The sequence below is a fragment of the Takifugu rubripes genome, unplaced genomic scaffold (genome assembly GCF_901000725.2).
Source record: "Takifugu rubripes unplaced genomic scaffold, fTakRub1.2, whole genome shotgun sequence".
Taxonomy (NCBI): Eukaryota; Metazoa; Chordata; class Actinopteri; order Tetraodontiformes; family Tetraodontidae; genus Takifugu; species Takifugu rubripes.
The window spans coordinates 261,707-284,408 of NW_021821634.1; the positions used below are offsets into that span (position 1 = coordinate 261,707).

Consider the following 22,702-nt stretch of genomic DNA (forward strand, 5'->3'; position numbering starts at 1 on the left):
CGTGTCGCGCGGATATCTTCACGTCTCGTGAGCGCGCCGAAGTGCTGACGGTCGCCATTTTATTTTGAAAATCAAACCAAATTGGGAGGCTCGTCGTCCCTCTGTTCGCAAAGTTTGTTGTGAGACTCAAGAAAAGATGAAAATCTAAGTCGCTTTCTTGGGAACACGGTGAGGTTATGAAACAATGAAACCAACTGTCCGCAGGTTCCAATCGAGGGGAAACGAAGAGACGCGGCCGTTAGCCGCTACCAAAGGGACACTTACGTACTGAAAAGTCGGTGTCTATATTAGTCTGGGCAATATGGTCTTTATTTGGAATAATTCCCTGTGCACCTTTAAAGCTTAATTGTGACGTTGGAGGCGATATTGGCGTTATCTATATACAAATGTAGCAACTAGCCACAATGATAGCATTTGTGTAATTAGTCCAAGCTAACAACGCAGTGTTAGCTGGCATCCGATAAAAGCTATCAAACATAGTCATGCCGTTTAAGCCCAGGATCATACTATGTTAGTCGCTTATGTGGTTTGGGTAGCATAGTGATACAAAACGTTATGTTAATTGGATATTTATGACACGAAACGGTCCACATGCGGCTAATGCTAGCCACATGTAAATGCTAGTTTTCCTTAGCGTTAGCCACCAACTTGTTTTACAGACAAATCCAATGCGTTCGCTTTAGATCCGAGTGGTACCAATAACCAGCACGTACATTGTAATAAGTTCTTTAAAACTGATTGAAAGTATAAACGGCTCATTGTGTGGACAGGTTTGATGTTGGCCAAAGCTAAGTGGTGGGAACTACCATGCTAGCTAGCGTCGTCTGTGCTCGGTGCCCTCCGTGCTGCTAGCTTCAGATAGTATCGGTACCTCTAACATTTGCCTAGTTTTGGTCCTAATCGTAGTCATTTCCAAACCACGGCGATGCTGGGTAATATCTTGACGAGCATTCTACCTTGTAGCACGAACGTGGCTACTTTGTATTTGAGAGTTGCTAACGTGAATTAGTGTGTTCTTTGTTTCAGTGAACGGTTTTAATCTCCCTTCAGTCCTTAGGTGGTTGTTTCCACATAGGCCTTTCTTTAATAACCACACTGGTTTCTTGTCCAAATGTCCCTGCCTGGAGCCGCTGCCCCAGTCCCGGAGGTCCGGTCCGGTTCGGTCCGGTCCGGTCCAGCGTGTATTCAACATGTCGGGGTGCTTCTTACTTTCTGCCCTTGACCGAAATGATTGCGATAGTTCTGCAGGGTCCCATTTCCTTGCCTGTTGCCCTATTATCTTGTGTTTTTGACCCAATAAGTACTCCAAACCTGTCAAAAGTGCCTAAAGTTGTTCCTGTGATTGTCGTCCTGTTAAAGCTGCTTGTTCCTTCTTGCAGATGCTGAACTTGATCTTAAACTGAAGGACTCTGCCTTAACATCTGGAGCCATCGACTGACAGAATTCATCTGGACTCAAACATCTTTCAGACCTTTGGGGGGGGGTAGCTGAAGTAACCTATTATTGAAGTGACTAAAGGGGAATAATGGTGATTTTGCGCCTTGCTCGGCCGCCTGCTTCCGCCCCGACCAGCAATGAATCTTGACTCGCTCTCGCTGGCTTTGTCTCAAATCAGCTATCTGGTGGACAATTTAACAAAGAAAAACTACCGAGCCAGCCAGCAAGAAATACAGCATGTAAGCCGACGCTCACCCTGTCCGTCTGTCCGTCCGTCTGTTGTTGACCCTGCTAACGTCTGTGTCCTTGGCCACTAGATTGTCAATCGTCACGGTCCTGAGGCAGACAGGCATCTACTACGCTGTCTCTTCTCCCATGTGGATTTTAGTGGAGATGGTAAAAGCAGTGGAAAGGATTTTCACCAGGTATTTTTTATGTTTTGCCAGAACATTTTTAACCATTTTCTCCTTTGAAAGTGTGTTGAGTTTTCAAACATTCACTCATTAGAGAAAGCTGCTGCTGCGCTGCTTCACGTGGGGTTTTACTCCTTCACTGCCCTTTGTTTGTCCACTCGGCAATGAAAGGCAGGCGGCATCGATGCGACGAACCATTGGCACATGCAGCCGTCGTATATCTGAACTATATAAATATATATATTCAAACTATATAATATATATATATATTTAAACACTGAGCCGCGACACTGAGCCGCATCACTGAGCTGCATCTCAGCCACATGCGACACAAGCATCCTTTAAGCACCCAAAGGTGGCGCTGCTGCATGGAGGCAGCAGCTCGGAGGTGAACTGCTGCCTCTGGTCGGCCATTTGTTGGTGAGAGCTTGTTTGTTTACTTCCTGTCTCTGATCTTCACCTTCTTCTCTGTGTTTCTGTCAACGTGGCCAAGACACAGTTTCTGATCCAGGAGTGCGTGTTGCTGATATCCAAGCCAAATTTTATCTCTTCTCTGTGTTACGCCATTGACAATCCCCTTCACTACCAGAAGGTAAAGAGCACATGGAGGCATTTTGTTTTAGCTATCAACATGCTAACACACCTTTAGCCAAAGCTGGAAGAGATGGCAACCTTGTCTTCTACCTCTAAAGTTGTCTGACCTGATCTGTGTTTCAGAGTTTGAAGCCATCAGCCCACTTTTTTACTCAGTTGAGTAAAGTTCTTAAACTCAGCAAGGTCCAAGAGGTGAGTGAGCACCAGCATCGTTAGCATAGCGGGCTCATTTAGATACTGCTGTAGCGAACTCGCTGCATTCAGCTGGCTGATTTTGTTCTCAGACGTTTTCTTTCTTTTTTAGGTGATATTTGGGCTTGCTTTGCTCAACTCCAGCAACACAGACCTTCGTGCTTTTGGTGAGTAGCTGCTTGAACCCTTGAATCCACCAACCAGCACCAGACGCTACAGCTGCTCAGGGCTTCTTCAAGCAGGGGTCTTTATATTAAAGCTGGGGGCCGTTACTTAAAGTGATCAGTCCTGCACATCACACGTAGGGGTAAAGCTAGCATGCCTTTCTTTTCTGCTTCACATTAGCTCCTGTGTTAGCTAGCATGGCTGGTGACGGATGCTGTGGTGGTGCCTCTACGGACACTTCCAGTTCCACCAGTTTAGTTTGGATGGTTGCAGGCTGGACTGATCAACCAGCGTCTGGGCTGAACGGCCCCTCCAGGCTACTGTAGCCGCCGGCTGCTAACAGAGTCTCTTAAACAGCTTAAGATGAACTAAAGATGCCGGTGTTGACCTGCAGCCTTCTGCCGAGCCCCTTTAACCAGATCCCTTTATGTTGGCGCAGCTGCACAGTTCATCAAGCAGAAGCTTCCAGACCTCCTGCGGTCATACGTTGACGCAGATCTCGGAGGAAATCAGGAAGGTGGCTTCCAAGACATCGCCATAGAGGTGCTGCACCTGCTGCTCTCCCATCTACTGTTTGGTCAGAAGGGAGCCAGTGGGGTGGGACAGGAACAGATCGACGCCTTCCTCAAGACCCTTTGTCGAGGTATGGACACACGGGGGGTGTGTGTGTGTGTGTGTGTGTGTGTGTGTGTGTGTGTGTGTGTGTGTGTGTGTGTGTGTGTGTGGGGGGGGTATGCAGCATGCAGCAATAGCAGGCAGGACGCGTGACCCTTTGTGCTTGTGGCTCTGCAGATTTCCCCCAAGAGCGCTGTCCTGTGGTGCTCGCACCACTGCTGTACCCTGAAAAACGGGACATTCCCATGGACAGGATCCTGCCAGACTCGGGAGAGTTAGCGAGGACCATGATGGAGAGTTCTCTTGCTGAGTTCATGCAAGAGGTTGGCTACGTCTTCTGTGCTAGGTGACTGGCTCTGGATGATTTTCAGGAATATTGCTTGAAATGATCTTTGCAGTGCTGCCAGAGGCCTAAAGAGGCGGCAAACCTGCCTTTCTTGGGAAGGGTCGTTTCAGCTCTCTGGGCTCCTGCCCCGCTCTGGCCCCCCAGCATTTTGTAGTTGTGCGGCTCTCAGCAGCCAGAGCGGCGGTTCTTGCTGGAGTTGGAACTCTTCGCCAGCAGTATTTTGTGATGGTGTGGCTCACCAAGGTGTTGAAGTCCATGTCTGACCTTTTGGGCCTTGTGTCTCCAGTCTGGATGAGTGCAGAAGCATAATCCACAAGTATGGGATGAGAGAGGTGACGGCCTGCCAGGTAGCCAGGGTGCTGGGCATGATGGCACGGACCCACTCGGGCCTCTCCGATGGCATCCCCCTACAGGTGAGTGGCTGGACTGGAGCCATGAAGGTGAGGGCACACTCGGTCCTAGCTGAAGCTTCCACCTTCCTCCTTTAAGTCCACTATCTTCACCTCGTGTTACGGACCTAGAATCAGCTGTGGTCGTCACCAGATAAAGGCTTGTTGGTTCTGGCCTCACATTCAGACGGTGTCTCTCTTGCAGAGCATCTCCAGCCCAGGAAGTGGCATCTGGAGCGACGGCAAGGACAAGAACGACGGCTCGCAGCCACACACGTGGAACGTGGAGGTTTTCATCGACATTGTGAAGGAAGTGGTACGTGAACGAGGTTTACTCCTGATGCCAACAGGTGGACACACACACACACAGGCAGAGACACACACACAGGTGGACGCACACACACAGCTGGACGCACACACGCACAGGCAGAGACACACACACAGGTGGACGCACACACACACAGGCAGAGACACACACACAGGTGGACGCACACACACACAGGCAGAGACACACACAGGTGGACGCACACACACAGGTGGACGCACACACGCACAGGCAGAGACACACGCACAGGCGGACGCACACACACAGGTGGACGCACACACGCACAGGCAGAGACACACGCACAGGCGGACGCACACACACACAGGTGGACGCACACACACAGGCGGACGCACACACGCACAGGCGGACGCACACACGCACAGGCGGACGCACACACACACAGGCGGACGCACACACACACAGGTGGACGCACACACGCACAGGCAGAGACACACGCACAGGCGGACGCACACACACACAGGCAGAGACACACACACACAGGTGGACGCACACACACAGCTGGACGCACACACGCACAGGCAGAGACACACGCACAGGCGGACGCACACACACACAGCTGGACGCACACACGCACAGGCGGACGCACACACACACAGGCGGACGCGCACACACACAGGCGGGCGCGCACACACACAGGCGGGCGCGCACACACACAGGCGGACGCGCACACACACAGGCGGACGCGCACACACACAGGCGGACGCGCACACACACAGGTGGACGCGCACACACACGGGTAGAGACATACAGGCAGACACACACATACACACACAGGTAGACGCACACACACAGGCAGAGACACACACAGGCAGACAGACACACACACACAGGTGGACGCACACACACACGGGTAGAGACACACACACAGGCAGACGGACACACACACACGTGACGTGACCATCTGAACTGTTTTCACCTGTGTTCCAGAATCCGAGCCTGAACTTCAAGGAGGTGACGTACGAACTGGATCATCCGGGCTTCCTGATCCGGGACAGCAAGGGCTTGCACATCGTGGTCTATGCTGTTCAGAGGGGGCTGGGCATGGAGGTCTTCCCTGTTGACCTGATCTATCGACCCTGGAAGAATGCCGAGGGACAGGTGAGTCTCTCACTCTCTCTCTCTCACTCTCTCTCTCTCACACACACACACACACACACACACACACACACACACACACACACACACACACACTGAGTGGGTGCTGGAGCTCAACTGACAGACCAGAACCTGGGGGACGTTGGCGTTGACACAAAATGGCTAACCTGGCGGTGGAAATAAGACTCCAAGGACCCTTTGGGATCTACTGGATCGCACAGCTGGAGCAAACACACACCTTCACACACGTCCTCCACTAACAGCAGTGTGTGTCTGCAGCTGTCGTTTGTTCAACACTCCTTGATGAGCCCGGAGGTGTTTTGCTTCGCCGACTACCCCTGCCACACTGTGGCCATTGACATCCTGAAGGCCCCCCCAGAGGATGACAACAGGGAGATCGCCACCTGGTAGGACCCTCGTTTCGTTAACCAGCACCAATCCGCCATCCTGAGGCACCATTTAAACATTGGCCAAGTTTCTCCTGACCTGGAGGGCAGAGTTGGGCCTCTTCAGACCCCATCGTGGTCACGACACGCCTGCATTTGCCACATGAACTCACAAAAGCAACTCAATCACTTATGATCAGCTCAGCACAAACTCTTGAATATATCAGAAGTTTCTTATTGGGTAAATAAGATATTAACGCCATTTGGAACTCCACAACCGGCCAGCGTGTATGGTATCCATATATACATATGGTGGATATCTGATGTGGATCTTGGAAAGGTGGTGGGCTCAGGCTGCAGTGTGTGTGTTGGGGGGGGCACAGCGGCCAGTGAGGGCTGGTAACGAGCAGTGGATACAAAGGATGCCTGTTAGAACCGTAACTCTTTACTGGGCGCTCTACCTGTTTACATGATCAGGTTTAAAATGCCAAGGTGCTCTCTCACCCTGGTAACGACGCTATTGTGATTATAATAATTATAGTGTGAGCGTTGTGCTGTCTGTACCAGAACAAGTGTGTGGAGAGGAGGGAAGCTGGTGCCTCGGCTACAGGGTTTTTGTGTTTCCCTTCACAGGAAGAGTCTGGACCTGGTGGAGAGTCTGCTCAGGCTCTCCGAGGTGGGCCAGTACGAGCAGGTGAAGCAGCTCTTTGGGTTTCCCATCAAACACTGTCCGGACATGTTGGTGCTGGCGTTGCTGCAGATCTCCACGTCCTGGCACACGCTGCGCCATGAGCTCATCTCCACCCTGATGCCCATCTTCCTTGGCAACCATCCCAACTCTGCCATCATTCTGCACTACGCCTGGCATGGACAGGTATCACAGGCTCCTCTGTTCCCATGGAAACACACTTGGCCGGTTCTGTTTGTATTTTGATTGTGTTGCTTAAATATGTGCGAGTTCCTGATGGCTTCATTGAACTCCGCAGGGCCAGTCTCCCTCCATCCGCCAGCTTATTATGCATTCCATGGCAGAGTGGTACATGAGAGGGGAGCAGTACGACCAGGCCAAGCTGTCTCGCATCCTCGACGTGGCCCAGGACCTGAAGGTTTGTGCAAAGCTAATGCTTCTGCTGCACCCCCCTCTGTCCGTGGTGAACTCTGGTGGGCTCTTGAGGGGGCCACAGTCTTAAAAACAGGGAAACGGGAATGACCCTTTTCAACCGGACATCTTCTGAAGTGATCCCCCCCCATCAGGAAATCATTTTTATTCCCATTTATTTCAAAGGCACAAACTACAGAACTCTCTGACTCGGGTTTGACCAGGCAAATAAAAACACAGCCCACAGCTGCTACTGACTGTATTTCTCCCCTCTAAGTTCTGGTACTGTCCAAAAAAGAAGGGACGCAGACCCACGAGCTGGGCCTCAGCAGCTTTGCTTCATGGTAGAGTAACAGCTGCAGACGGCAGCGCTGTCCTGCACCCTCCTCCCACATGTGGGACTCCTTTAATGCCAATGCATGTGTAGAGTGCTGTGTAAACGAGGGTCCCAAAGCCCGCTGCAACACACAGAGGGATCGGGTCGTCCATTTGGTTAAGCTTCTCCTGACATCTCACAAAGCAGCTCTTTCTGGACACGATGACCTGCTGAGCTCTCCAGACCCAACGGGTCCAAGGTCAGATTTAGAAGAGGAGATACTGTACCTGGAGATGTGACGGACTCTGATCACAAGGCCTCAGATTTCTCAGATCCTCTGGTGCAGTTTGAGCAACACCTTTGATTCCTGTGAACTTGTGGAGCTGTTGGACACAAACACTCATCTCAATCAGGTGATATTGGGAAGCTTCAGCAGAGGTTCAGGACAGAAGCAGCTGCAGTGATGCCTTTAGAGATTAAAATGGGGACGGTAGTTTAATAAGCTCATGGTGCGTCTGCCTCATTCACTGATGGTTGAAATGATGCGAGCAGGCCTCCTTTACATCACGTGCGTACGAGCTTCTCTGCTGCTATGGCTAAAGGCTAACATTTACGACATCTCTGCACCAGTAATGGTGACACACACCCTGCTCATGGGACTAAAACAGTTGGGAATCCTGAAGACAGATGGCGCTGATGAAGCAGTCTGACCTCAGGACCCAGAACAAGACCAGCTTCTTTCCAAAGGCTTCTTGTTTCTTGTCCTCAAACTCTTGGCTGTTCCTTCATTAAAAGTATCTGTGCCGTAAGAGAGAAACGGTCCGTCAGGCTTCCTCACACCTAAACTGCTGTGATCATTCATGCTAATGAATGCTCAGACGACCTGATTACTGTTTGGACTGACGCCAGTGTTTGTCCCCCTCTAGTCTCTCTCCATGTTGCTGAATGGGACCCCGTTTGCCTTTGTCATCGACCTGGCTGCACTCGCATCTCGTCGTGAATACCTCAAACTTGATAAATGGCTAACTGACAAGATAAGAGAACACGGCGTATGTATTCTAATGTTTGATATTCTCCCGGCTGTCGGTGTTTTGGAGGATGCTGCTTAAAAAGCCTTTGTGTCTTTCAGGAACCGTTCATCCAGGCGTGCGTGACCTTCCTGAAGCGCCGCTGTCCCTCTATAATGGGGGGTCTTCCCCCAGACAAGGACCAGCCCAAGAGTTCCCAGCTGCCTCCAGAGACCTTGGCCACCATGCTGGCCTGCCTGCAGTCCTGTGCTGGGTGAGAGGTCCTATTTAAGGTGGTGCTGGACACAGCCAGGGACGTCCCCTGTCCACGTGTCTGAGCAGAGGCTGAATTGATGTGTGAATGAGCGTTGTTGCCTTGGTTAAGTGTTGCTTTTTACACTTTTCCTGTACACGGGAGCGCGTGCAGACAGAATCGGTCACTCTTCTCACCAAATCTGTCACTTTAATGTAAAGAGCGTCTAGTTTGAGGTGAATCTCTGTGGATGTTACGTCCAGCTTCAGTCCAGCTGCTTTGTTGTGTAGGAGCGTTTCCCAAGAGCTGTCGGAGACCATTCTCACCATGGTGGCCAACTGCAGCAATGTGATGAATAAAGCCCGACAGCCGCCACCAGGGGTCATGCCTAAAGGACGTGCCCCCAGCACCAGCAGCTTGGATGCAATATCTCCCGTACAGGTAATCTGAACTCAGATGATTCACGTTCAGGCTCTGCTGCAGCGTCAGGGCTGATTCTCTTCACTTGGTGTTCTCCAGATGGACCCTCTGGCTGGTATGGGATCCCTGAACCTGGGAGGCACGGCAGCGTCACACAATCCTGGGTTCCCCACCTCCCTGAGCTCTGCCTTTAGTAACCCCCAGTCTCCAGCAAAGGCTTTCCCAGCTCTGTCCAACCCCAATCCCAGTACACCTTTTGGAGGAATTGGCAGCCTGTCTACTCAGCTCTCTGGTATGGAACCTGGAGCTCTTCCTCTATTGGGGCGAGTCAGGAATGGCTGAATCAAAGTACTGAGCAATCAGAGCAATAAGTGCTGGTATTTCCTGCACTGGGCCTGTACCTAAGCTGGCACCCACAGCTTCATCACGCTCCCGGCCTGAAACGCCTCTTCAGCTGGAGTTGGTGCCCATTCCACTCTACATTTAGGTTATTGCCAATGTTGGTGTCCACCTAAGCTAGCATTCCTCTTCATTATCGAGTTCTGCTGGCCTTGTATCCCTACCCTTGTATTACTGTAAGTGAAGTACATACATGTATTCATTCTGTATTTTAATGGTCACTTTATTCCAGATGTGTTTTCCACATATCCAGTCTAAAGCTGCCCAGTTATTGTCTTAGTTCCCTCTCCTCCAGCAGCGTCTACGTTGATGCTGTCACATCATTTTTAGATGGTTCCTGGTAGTTTGGGTTTGGTCAACGATGCTTTAGAACAGTGGAAGCATGGCCAGCGCCCCAATGACAACGTTTATTGAGCTGATGATGTCGTTGAAGCCATTCGGTGCATCCTTAAAGGATGAGTGAAGCCTTTTCGGCGTGGCGTACGTTTGATCACATGTCTGTCTGGGTTTTACCCACAGGTCCTCTGAGCTCAGGTATTGGATCGAGTCTGGGCATGCAGACTGTCAACACGGACCCTTTTGGCACCAGGAAGATGAGCACACCAGGCCTGAACCCACCGACCTTTCAGCAGAGTAAGATGAAGGCCTGTAAGTGGTGGTGGTCGTGGTGTGACTGAGAGCCCCGCCCTGCGCCGCTCCCTGCTGTATTTCCTCCAGATGACATCGGCCACCGCGGCGTTAGCCACATTTTTAGCAGAAGTGAGCCGTTTTATGGCGTTTGCCATCATGAGACACATCAAAGAGTGCCAGAAATCAGAGGAAATACAGATCAGTCTTCCATTCTTGTCTGCTTATGCTTACAGCCCCATTTTCTATCATTTGGATTTGACCTCACCTGCAAAGCAGCCTCCTCACTTGATTCAGTTCTCTTCACTTGGTTGCTCTTTTTCTCCACTAGTTGATTTTTTTTTTTTTTTTTTTTTTTTTTTTAAAAGCTATTTTTTTCCAGTGTGTGTAAAATTGAAGTGTAATGGGAAATGCTCTTCTTCTAGCTGACCTCTCTCAGGTTTGGCCCGAAGCAAACCAGCACTTTAGTAAGGAGATAGATGATGAAGCCAACAGCTACTTCCAGCGGATTTACAACCACCCACCTCACCCAACTATGTCTGTAGATGAAGTAGGTGGTCTCGTACTGGCCAGCCTTGACGGCTGTCTTCACATAAGCGTCCCAGTTAATTAGTCTGTGCGCTTGCTTGAGCTCATGCTGGGATGTGTTGATTTCTCCTGCAGGTGCTGGAGATGCTGCAGAGATTTAAGGATTCAACCATCAAACGGGAGAGAGAAGTCTTTAACTGCATGCTGCGGAATTTGTTTGAGGAGTACAGGTTTTTCCCCCAGTACCCCGACAAGGAGCTGCACATCACTGCCTGCTTATTCGGTGGCATCATTGAGAAGGGCCTCGTGACCTACATGGCCCTGGGCCTGGCCCTCCGATATGTCCTGGAGGCTTTGAGGAAACCATACGGCTCCAAAATGTATTACTTTGGAATTGCTGCTCTGGATCGCTTTAAGAACAGGTAGGAAACCACTTTGTTTCTCAGTGGAAACCGCTGTTAATGAGGCGGTGGTGCTGTTGACCTGACTGCTGCTGGTATATCTGCAGGCTGAAGGACTACCCTCAGTACTGCCAGCACCTGGCTTCTATCGCACACTTCCTGCAATTCCCCCACCATTTACAGGAGGTGAGACTTTTCTCACTTTGCTTTTGATCAACAATCTTGAGTATTCCATCACAGTTAATGTTGTACATAATGTGTCCTAAAGCTGCTTAAATCTGTCCAGTATATTGAATATGGGCAACAATCCCGGGACCCACCAGTAAAGATGCAAGGCTCCATCACCACTCCTGGCAGTCTGGCACTGGCTCACGTGCAGGCCCAGACACAGCAGCCCGGAGGCCCCAAAGCTCCGCCGCCGAGTCAGCCCAGCACGTTGGTTACCACCACCACCACCACCACCACCACAGTCAAGACGCCCACCATCACGAGGCCCACGCCCAGCAACTTCAAGAAGGACGTTCCTGTAAGTTCAGTTGATGTTTAGCTGGGTTCACACCAAAGACGAGTCAACGAAAGCACGCGTGAGGATGCTAATTAGAGCTGAGCGGCGTGAATCCCACCACATTCACCACAGCTCCTGACTGGCCTGCTGGTGAGCCCACGTGTGCGGCGGCGTTCCCCACGTCAGGCCCGCGTGGCCAGCGGGGTGATGCTACCTTCTCAGCAGCCTGCCAAGTTAAAGGTGTGGGCTCATAGCGCGGCGCCTGCTCCGTAGCGCTCAGCTGGTGATGCCTCTTGTGTTTGGTGTGAACGCCCCATCAGGTTTATAGTGTGAGCTGATTCTGCTGGCTCGGATTGTTGTCATGTGTCCTGATGTTGCCCCCAGCCCTCGATAAACACAACCAACATTGACACCTTGTTGGTGGCCACTGACCAGACCGAGAGGATTGTAGAGCCACCAGACAACGTCCAGGAGAAGATTGCCTTCATCTTTAACAACCTTTCTCAGTCCAACATGACACAGAAGGTAAAGAGACGGATGCAGTCGACTGTGATTTAGGCTGTGAGCAGTTTAAAAGCAGCATTTTTCACCAGGTGGAGGAGTTGAAAGAGACGGTGAAAGATGAATTCATGCCCTGGGTGTCCCAGTACCTGGTGATGAAACGTGTCAGCATTGAGCCCAACTTCCACAGTCTCTATTCCAACTTTTTGGATACTTTAAAGAACCCAGAGTTTGTCAAAATGGTCCTAAATGAGACGTACAGGAATATCAAGGTAAGATTTGGGGGACTGAGTTAACGATTGACGGGCTTTAAACCGACTAAAGCGTTTGACTGAGTACAGATGTTCAATGTGTTGCTCTTTCTAGACAGCGTTAAAAAGTGCGTTTCCCTCCCTTGGCAGGTTCTGCTGACATCAGACAAGGCAGCAGCCAATTTCTCTGACCGCTCTCTGCTGAAGAACCTCGGCCACTGGTTGGGCATGATTACACTGGCCAAAAACAAGCCCATCCTTTACACTGTAAGAACTGCTGTCGTTCAACATTCTTGTCTTGTGGAGGAGCATGTGTCATCCCTTAATAGGTAAAAACCCCCACATTGGTGGTGTAATGTAAAGGACAATGTCTGCACCCCTGCCAGCTGCTGAGGGCAGGTGAACCCTCAGGGTTGAGGACCGATGGATCTTTCTTGGATCAGTCAACCTGATCTCACTTTCATCCTTCTAACCTGGTGTCTGATTGGCTCAACATTTAAGAGGAAGCTAAATACCTGAAATGATGTTTGACCATTAAATAAAGCTGGATCTGAATGACTGAACATTGGTCTGTGGGGCCAGTTTTAGAGTCACTGCTCTGAGTGCACCGTTAAACCTGGAGGATGAAGGCTGGAAGAGGCCTTTTGGCTCCTTAAGATGTCACCTTGCACCTTGAGTAATGCACATTTGTCCTCCTGTCAGGATCTGGAAGTGAAGTCTCTGCTGCTGGAAGCATATGTGAAAGGACAACAGGAGCTGCTGTACGTAGTTCCCTTTGTGGCCAAAGTTTTGGAGTCCAGTTTGAGAAGCATGGTGAGTAATAACGTGATAAACCGACCAACATCATCAGTCTGTGTAGGTGTGAGCGTGCCATCAATGAAACAGGCTAACGGTCAAGCATGTGCTTTTAAAGCATTCTTTGATGTCTTTGTACTGAGAATTGATTTGAATCAGCACTGCAGGGTTCTGAGAGCCCATGTGGCTTCACAGTACAGCAAACCTATTACATGGACCCAGTTTGGGTCACGTAAACACGTCATTTTAGCTTCTCTATGGCCTTTATGATGAACTTGATTAACATGGAGATCCAATTCTGCCACATTCAACGTGGTCTTCTCAGTTGTCTGAGGCCCTCAGCATTAATGTGAGTGAACACACCTGTGAGGTGGAGCTCGCTGGTCTCTAGGAGGCCACTGAACCGGTCCGTGTCCAGTCCCAGTCCTCATGTGACGAACATGTCTGCACTCTTCCTGCTAACTTCAGTTCTTCCTTTCCATGGTGTAGGTCTTCAGACCTCAGAACCCCTGGACCATGGCCATCATGAATGTTCTTGCTGAGCTCCATCAGGAGCATGACCTGAAGGTACTGAAGTTACTGGACTACATTAGATGCTGTAGCGGTCTTCAGCAGTGGAGTGTGTGAGCAGCGGGTCCTTCGTGTTTGCCTCTGGAAACATTCTGTTGATGAGGGATTGTTGCCGCTGTGCTTTTCTCCTGCAGCTGAACTTGAAGTTTGAGATTGAAGTCCTGTGTAAGAATCTGTCTCTGGACATCAACGAGCTGAAACCTGGAAACCTGCTGAAGGACAAAGACAAGCTGAAGAACCTGGAGGAGCAGCTTTCTGCACCAAAGAAAGAGAGCAAGGCTCCAGAGGAGACGTTGGCCGTTCCCACAGCAGGTGGGACACCAGCACATCGTTACCGTCCTGTCCTGCTCGTTTAGGCCTCTGCTACAATTCTCATTGTACTTCAGACACGTTGGAAAAGAAAAGGGTGAAAATATCAACCTCCGTAATCTAGTTGTGGATGTAAAGTGGAGCCAGGTTTAGTTGGGTTACACAGACGGTCTGAAGTCCTGCTACATGCTGTCATTTCTAACCAAACTCATGTTTTGTGACCAACAGGAGAATTTGTTCCATTTGCAGCTCCTCCATCAACACCAGCTGCCACCACAGCGTCCTGTGCAGCCACGGGGCCCCCGACCCCCCAGTTCAGCTACCACGACATTAACGTGTATGCCTTGGCCGGCCTGGCTCCACACATCAACATCAACACCAGTGTAAGTGCACTGCTGGCTGCCTCCTGCTCTACTGGGGGGCTCTCTCACCCTCTCCTCTCCCCTCCTCAGGTCTCTCTGCTGCAGGCGCATCCTCAGCTGAAGCAGTGCGTGCGGCAGTCGGTGGAGCGAGCCGTCCAGGAGCTGGTGCACCCCGTGGTCGATCGCTCCATCAAAATCGCCATGACCACCTGTGAGCAGATCATTAGGAAGGACTTTGCACTGGACTCGGAAGAGTCGCGCATGCGTCTGGCGGCCCACCACATGATGAGAAACCTGACGGCTGGCATGGCCATGATCACGTGCCGGGAGCCTCTGCTCATGAGCATCGCCACCAACCTGAAGAACAGCTTTGCAGCTGCCCTCAGGGTAAGCTGTTGAACGGGCAGACCTGATCCTACTGTGGTGCCCATTTACTCATCATCACGAATGTTGGAGCTTTGCTGTTGGGTTAGCGATGTTGGCACCATGGAGGCCTCCCTTTACATAATTATTATTATTATTATTATTATTATTATTATTATTATTATTATTATTATTGATGAGCGGCAGCATCGTCACAACAATATAAACCCAGAAACAGCCAGCCTTGTCCAGACTGGCCCCCTCAAAACTAACAGGGATCAAATGAGGTTGTTGTGGAGGGTCACAACATTCAGCAGCCCCCAGTCTGCAGTCATTTCATGTACAATGGAACATTCATGGTCATCAGAGATCCAGCAGCAGCCCAGGTAAAGCCGACCTGGCTGCTGCCTCCATGGTGTAGCTTATGAGAGGTGGCTCTTCCTCCCTTAGAGCCAGAGGTTATTAGGGACTAGAGCAGAGGATGGAAGGGAAGGCAGCATCACGCCCCTCACACATCCCTCCTGAGTTCTCCTCTTTAACTGGAAGCTTCATTTCCACAGACGCCGACCCCTCAACAGAGGGAGATGATGGAAGAGGCTGCGGCCAGGATTTCTCAGGACAACTGTGAATTGGCCTGCTGCTTTATCCAGAAAACGGCCGTGGAGAAAGCCGGGCCTGAGATGGACAAGAGACTAGCAACAGTAAGGAGAGGCTCCCCACCTTCATCACTGCCAGTAGAGTTTGCATCTGGAGTGATTTCCATTTCTCTCTGTAGGAGTTTGAGCTGCGGAAACACGCGCGGCAGGAAGGCCGCCGCTACTGTGACCCTGTTGTGCTGACCTACCAGGCAGAACGTATGCCCGAGCAGATCAGGCTCAAGGTCCGTGGCCTTCAACCTTGAGTTCCTACTGTGCAACAGTGCTCTGACACCTTGTGGATGTGTTCTAGGTGGGAGGGGTGGATGCCAAGCAGCTGGCTGTGTATGAGGAATTTGCCAGGAATATTCCAGGGTTCCTTCCCAGCAATGATCTTTCACAGCCCACCGGCTTTTTGGCTCAGCCCATGAAGGTGAATGAACAATCCAAAGTTAACGTTAGCATAGGCATGTTTCCACTGCAGGAACCTTTTAAAGGAACTTATACGGAGTCCCTGCTCCAGGGGAAGGACTGGGATCAGCCCCAAAACACTCCTGGGTTAGGGTGAGAGGTTTACTGGGCTAAACTAGAGCAGCATGTAGCGATGGCGGCTGCAGGACATCATCCTCTCTTGGAGGTGGGAACCACAGCAGAGTGAAACGGTTCCTCCTGCAGTGGAAACGCCTGATTCGAGGCTCTTTGTCCTGTTGCCCCACTGCATTAGTGCTGTTTTCTGAAGTGTTTGAACTGGAGAGAGAACGCTTGTTTCCCTGTTTCCACAGCAGCAGGCATGGGCCACAGACGACGTGGCTCAGATCTACGATAAGTGCATTGCAGATTTGGAGCAGCACCTTCACGCCATTACTCCAACCCTGGCCATGAACCCACTAACCCAGGCCCTGCGCAGCCTGCTGGAAGCTGTGGTCTTGGCTAGAAACTCAAGGGATGGAATTGCTGCGCTCGGCCTCCTGCAGAAGGTTGGACATTTCAGAGGAGGAGGCCAGGTCCTGGTTCATCTGTGCCAGGTTGTCATTGATCTCTCTGTTTCTCCAGGCTGTAGAAGGTCTTCTGGATGCTACAAGTGGGGCTGATGCAGACCTGCTGCTCCGCTACAGGGAATGTCACCTGCTGGTCCTGAAAGCCCTGCAGGACGGACGCGCCTATGGACCACAGTGGTGCAATAAGCAAATCACCAGGTGAGTGCACACGCAGGTGAACATGAACACAGGTGAATATTGGGGGAGGTTCTCCCCACCAATTATCCCAATGGGGACAAACCTTCACATGTTCTGGAGAGCTCCAGAAACCAATCGGCACTAAGGACAAGACGAGGCCTTTAACAAAGGGGGTTTCCTGTCTAAGACGTCTGGCTCTAGCTGCCGCGCTCAGACAACACGATCACCTGGAGGAGGCTGAGCTGAGGTCCCAGTGCCGACCTCGGCTCCAGTCGGGCCCGACTCAGCTGTTATAACAACATGTTATTTCCTCTGTGAGAGACTGACGGCTGGTGTCTGCTGCAGGTGTCTGATAGAATGTCGTGATGAGTACAAATACAACGTGGAGGCAGTGGAGCTGTTGATCCGGAACCATCTGGTGAATATGCAGCAGTACGACCTCCATCTGGCACAGGTAACATCATGGATCCCATCACCTCTGAACCACGGTCACCTGACCTGTACCCTTAGGGCTGGGTGGGGCAGATATCAGCCAGGACGGCTCAGTGGGAGTAAACATGGTGCAGCCAGACTGTTCTGGCTATAATGAAATCACACACACACACACACACACACACACACACACACACACACACACAGATCTTTGGCGCTGGTGATATTTGAGCCTAATAAAGTGGCCGTGCTGGTGTCCACAGTCCATGGAGAACGGGCTGCACTACATGGCCGTGGCCTTCGCCATGCAGCTGGTGAAGCTGCTGCTGGTGGATGAGCGCAGCGTCAGCCACGTGACCGAGGCCGACCTCTTCCACACCATCGAGACCCTCATGAGGACCTGCGCCCACTCCAGGGCCAACGCACCTGAGGGGTAATTATGAGCAGCCCGGGGGGACCTGTGGGCAGACGCCCGTGACGGGACGTGACGTGACCTGCCTGTGTGACGTGACGTGACCTGCCTGTGTGACGTGACGTGACCCGCCTGTGTGACGCGACCCTGCCTGTGTGACGTGACGCGACCCGCCTGTGTGACGTGACGCGACCCGCCTGTGTGACGTGACGCGACCCGCCTGTGTGACGCGACGCGACCCGCCTGTGTGACGTGACGCGACCCGCCTGTGTGACGTGACGCGACCCGCCTGTGTGACGTGACGCGACCCGCCTGTGTGACGCGACGTGACCTGCCTGTGTGACGCGACCCGCCTGTGTGACGTGACGCGACCCGCCTGTGTGACGCGACGTGACCTGCCTGTGTGACGCGACCCGCCTGTGTGACGTGACCTGCCTGTGTGACGCGACGTGACCTGCCTGTGTGACGCGACCCGCCTGTGTGACGCGACCAGCCTGTGTGACGTGACCCGCCTGTGTGACGTGACGCGACCCGCCTGTGTGACGCGACCTGCCTGTGTGACGTGACGCGACCCGCCTGTGTGACGCGACCAGCCTGTGTGACGTGACGTGACCCGCCTGTGTGACGTGACGCGACCCGCCTGTGTGACGTGACGCGACCCGCCTGTGTGACGTGACGCGACCCGCCTGTGTGACGTGACGCGACCCGCCTGTGTGACGTGACGCGACCAGCCTGTGTGACGTGACGTGACCCGCCTGTGTGACGTGACGCGACCCGCCTGTGTGACGTGACGCGACCCGCCTGTGTGACGTGACGCGACCCGCCTGTGTGACGTGACCCGCCTGTGTGACGTGACGTGACCCGCCTGTGTGACGTGACCCGCCTGTGTGACGTGACCCGCCTGTGTGACGTGACCCGCCTGTGTGACGTGACCCGCCTGTGTGACGTGACCTGCCTGTGTGACGCGACGTGACCTGCCTGTGTGACGCGACGTGACCCGCCTGTGTGACGTGACGTGACCCGCCCGTGTGACGTGACGTGACCCGCCCGTGTGACGTGACCCGCCCGTGTGACGTGACCCGCCCGTGTGACGTGACCCGCCTGTGTGACGTGACGTGACCTGCCTGTGTGACGCGACGTGACCCGCCCGTGTGACGTGACCCGCCCGTGTGACGTGACCCGCCCGTGTGACGTGACCCGCCCGTGTGACGTGACGTGACCCGCCCGTGTGACGCGACGTGACCCGCCTGTGTGACGTGACCCGCCTGTGTGACGTGACGTGACCCGCCTGTGTGACGTGACGTGACCCGCCCGTGTGACGTGACCCGCCCGTGTGACGTGACCCGCCCGTGTGACGCGACCCGCCCCGCCTGTGTGACGCGACCCGCCTGTGTGACGTGACCCGCCTGTGTGACGTGACCCGCCTGTGTGACGTGACGTGACCCGCCCGTGTGACGCGACCCGCCCCGCCTGTGTGACGTGACCCGCCTGTGTGACGTGACCCGCCTGTGTGACGTGACGTGACCCGCCTGTGTGACGCGACCCGCCCGTGTGACGCGACCCGCCCCGCCTGTGTGACGCGACCCGCCCGTGTGACGTGACCCGCCTGTGTGCCCCTGCAGCCTTCCCCAGCTGATGGACGTCGTCCGCTCCAACTACGAGGCCATGATCGACCGGGCCCACGGTGGGCCCAACTTCATGATGCATTCAGGCATCTCTCAGGCTTCGGAGTACGACGACCCGCCGGGCCTGAGGGAGAAGGCGGAGTACCTGCTCAGAGAGTGGGTCAACCTGTACCACTCGGCAGCTGCTGGCAGAGACAGCACCAAGGCCTTCTCTGCTTTTGTTGGCCAGGTGAAGCCCCAGCCCCCCCTGAGCGTGAGCAGACCTCAGCAGGAGGTTCCTCGCTCATCTCTGGTCCCGTCTGATCTCTGCAGATGCACCAGCAGGGAATCCTGAAGACGGACGACCTGATCACCAGGTTCTTCCGGCTTTGCACAGAGATGTGCGTGGAGATCAGCTATCGTGCCCAGGCGGAGCAGCAGCACAACCCGGCGGCCAGCGCCGCCATCATCAGAGCCAAGTGCTACCACAACCTGGACGCCTTCGTGAGGCTGATCGCCCTGCTGGTCAAACACTCCGGAGAGGCCACCAACACGGTGACCAAGATCAACCTCCTCAACAAGGTGCAGCTCGCGTGGCGTTGAGGGACCGTTGGGCCTCTGAGCTCTCTGATCCCACTCCCGTCTCCTCGCTCTTCCAGGTGCTCGGTATCGTCGTCGGGGTGCTGATCCAGGACCACGATGTCCGGCAGACAGAGTTCCAGCAGCTGCCCTACCATCGGATATTCATCATGTTGCTTCTGGAGCTCAACGCCCCCGAGCACGTCCTGGAGACCATCAACTTCCAGACATTAACCGCCTTTTGGTACATTTCTGCGTTCTTTGGCTGTTGGGATGCTGAAGTTGTGCTGGGTCCTTCACGCTCCTCCTGCTTGTGTTTGCAGCAACACCTTCCACATCTTGAGGCCCACCAAGGCGCCTGGCTTCGTGTACGCCTGGCTGGAGCTCATCTCTCACCGCATCTTTATCGCCAGGATGCTAGCGCACACGCCTCAGCAGAAGGTATCCAGGCCTCAGGAATGTGGTGGCGTTTGTGAGGGCAGACGTGCCGCTAACGCGCCGCTAACGCGCCGCTAACGTGCCGCTAACGCGCCGCTGTTTGCAGGGCTGGCCCATGTACGCACAGCTGCTCATCGACCTCTTCAAGTATCTGGCGCCGTTCCTGAGGAACGTGGAGCTCAACAAACCTATGCAAATCCTGTATAAGGTACGTTCCTGACGGGCGCGGCGGCCCTCTGTCCTCTGTCCTCTGTCCTCTGTCCGTCCACAGCAGCACCTTCTTGGCTCTTTCAGGGGACGCTCCGAGTGCTGCTGGTCCTGCTCCATGATTTCCCGGAGTTCCTGTGTGACTACCACTACGGCTTCTGTGACGTGATTCCGCCAAACTGCATCCAGCTCCGCAACCTCATCCTGAGTGCCTTCCCACGTAACATGAGGCTGCCCGACCCCTTCACCCCCAACCTGAAGGTGGACATGCTGAGTGAGATCAACATCGCTCCACGGATCCTCACCAACTTCACGGGCGTCATGCCCTCCCAGTTCAAGAAGGATCTGGACTCCTACCTGAAGACGCGCTCACCTGTGACCTTCCTGTCTGAGCTGCGGAGCAACCTGCAGGTAGGAGCAGCGCGGCCGACAGACCAGTCGTTGCCGTGGAGACGTCCTTGAGTAAACGCCGCCTTTGTGCTCGCAGGTGTCCAACGAACCAGGAAACCGCTACAACATCCAGCTGATCAACGCGCTGGTGCTGTACGTGGGCACCCAGGCCATCGCCCACATCCACAACAAGGGGAGCACGCCGTCCATGAGCACCATCACCCACTCGGCTCACATGGACATCTTCCAGAACCTGGCTGTGGACCTGGACACGGAGGGTGAGACGCCGTCCATGCAGGGCGCCGCTACGCCAGGACACACACACACACACACACACACCCCGGGACCCGGTAGCTCACCTGCACCTCTTCCTGTTCATTTCTGAGCGTTTTCCCGCCCAAATATGGTCAAAGACTGATGCCTTCAGGGTTCTAGAAGCCACTATTTATTTTATTAGAACGTTGTTAGAACGTTGGCGATGTTCTGTAATCAGAAAAAGGCCCTTTGAGTCCATGACGAGACTGAGCGGCTCTTGTCTCTGCAGGACGCTACCTCTTCCTCAACGCCATCGCCAACCAGCTGCGCTACCCCAACAGCCACACCCACTACTTCAGCTGCACCATGCTCTACCTGTTCGCCGAGGCCAACACCGAGGCCATCCAGGAGCAGATCACCAGGTGAGCAACGCTGGCGTTCCAGCCTCACGCACGCTCTGGGCCGGGCCTCAGCCTCTCAACCGGGTCTTTCAGGGTTCTGCTGGAGAGGCTGATCGTGAACCGGCCGCACCCCTGGGGTCTCCTCATCACCTTCATAGAGCTGATCAAGAACCCCGCCTTCAAGTTCTGGAGCCACGACTTTGTTCACTGTGCCCCGGAGATCGAGAAGTATGTTGGGTCGGTCGGGGGGGGTGGGGGTGTTGTGCCGGACCTTCATGTCCTCTGTCCTGTGCCGGACCTTCATGTCCTCTGTCCTGTGCCAGGCTGTTCCAGTCGGTAGCCCAGTGCTGCATGGGCCAGAAGCAGGCCCAGCAGGTGATGGAGGGCACCGGAGCCAGCTAGTCTGGGCCGGGGCACCGGCACCGGCGCCGCTGGAGGACCAGCAACCCGACATGAGGACTGATTGACTACTACACCTGAGTTGGACTTTAGTGGATCTCTGCTGGGCCGGGGGGGCGGATCCAGACGAGCGGGTTAATGTACTGATTCAATGGTCTGATGTAAATATTGTGGGGGAGGGGGCACAGCAGTGTAGATAGAAACCATGTTCTCACACTACCAAAGTTTTGGTTTGCCCCCCTCCCATGTGGAGATTTGCCCCCCTCCCATGTGGAGCCTTTTTTGACTTTTGTGTTTAAATGCTGAACGATAGATACCTGAAGGACGAAGCTGCGTTTTTCTTTCTTTGATACGCTTGATCGCTCGGTGCACATGAAATGGCGTCTGGGGGGGGTCCCCTGGGGGACGGGTCTCCTGGGGGGGGTCTCCTGGAGGAGTCTCCTGGGGGGGGTCTCCTGGAGCGCCTGGGGGACGGGTCTCCTGGGGGGGGGTCTCCTGGAGGAGTCTCCTGGGGGGGGTCTCCTGGAGGAGTCTCCTGGGGGGGGTCTCCTGGAGCGCCTGGGGCACGGGTCTCCTGGGGGGGGGTCTCCTGGGGGACGGGTCTCCTGGGGGAGTCTCCTGGGGGACGGGTCTCCTGGGGGGGGTCTCCTGGAGCGCCTGGGGGACGGGTCTCCTGGGGAGGGGGTCTCTGGCCCGGATGGGTTCTGGTTCTGGAAGTCTGTCCTCACTCCTGTAAACTGTGCAAAGCAGAGGTGACGCAATACTTTGACTGATTTGTAAAAAGAGAAGATCCAAATTGGAAGGAGCCCGTCAGGACCAATCAGCCCATTTTGTAACATTTTGAATGTTTTGTAAATGTCTCGGTCCACATGTGCATTTTGTAGTCCTTTCTAGTTTGGGTTTAGCTGTTGCTACTGAGCCGCAGTATGCAGACATACAGGTAATAAAGCATTCTAACTGCACCGCCTGGGCCTCTGACTGCCCCGCCTGGTCCTGACTGCCCCGCCTGGGCCTGACTGCCCCGCCTGGTCCTCTGACTGCCCCGCCTGGGCCCCTGACTGCCCCGCCTGGTCCTCTGACTGCCCCGCCTG

The 22,702-nt window shown here is 53.7% G+C and overlaps 1 protein-coding gene across 9 annotated transcripts; it reads left to right on the forward strand.

Annotated features, from left to right (window-relative positions):
- Positions 1–16: 16 nt before the first annotated feature.
- Positions 17–21,937, forward strand: cnot1 (CCR4-NOT transcription complex, subunit 1). Of its 9 annotated transcripts, none has more exons than XM_029832059.1 (48): positions 17–168; positions 1,380–1,676; positions 1,755–1,862; positions 2,344–2,442; positions 2,568–2,636; positions 2,749–2,803; positions 3,241–3,444; positions 3,594–3,762; positions 4,049–4,175; positions 4,357–4,467; positions 5,425–5,595; positions 5,872–5,999; positions 6,612–6,852; positions 6,965–7,084; positions 8,320–8,442; positions 8,523–8,674; positions 8,944–9,094; positions 9,173–9,365; positions 9,992–10,120; positions 10,525–10,649; positions 10,763–11,049; positions 11,136–11,214; positions 11,297–11,554; positions 11,918–12,058; positions 12,127–12,306; positions 12,436–12,552; positions 12,988–13,098; positions 13,570–13,647; positions 13,785–13,962; positions 14,188–14,342; positions 14,412–14,708; positions 15,245–15,385; positions 15,460–15,564; positions 15,633–15,752; positions 16,102–16,296; positions 16,373–16,515; positions 16,840–16,948; positions 17,190–17,359; positions 18,961–19,192; positions 19,276–19,524; positions 19,602–19,765; positions 19,845–19,962; positions 20,066–20,167; positions 20,254–20,577; positions 20,654–20,834; positions 21,101–21,233; positions 21,306–21,440; positions 21,536–21,937. In XM_029832059.1, exons 2-48 carry the CDS (start codon positions 1,575–1,577, stop codon positions 21,612–21,614), a joined length of 7,158 nt encoding a protein of 2,385 aa, XP_029687919.1. In that variant the 5' UTR covers positions 17–168; positions 1,380–1,574; the 3' UTR covers positions 21,615–21,937. The 9 variants fall into 9 exon arrangements, with proteins under 9 accessions (XP_029687919.1, XP_029687920.1, XP_029687924.1 ...); XM_029832060.1 differs by having other exon boundaries at positions 16,105–16,296; XM_029832064.1 differs by having other exon boundaries at positions 11,315–11,554.
- Positions 21,938–22,702: the final 765 nt, after the last annotated feature.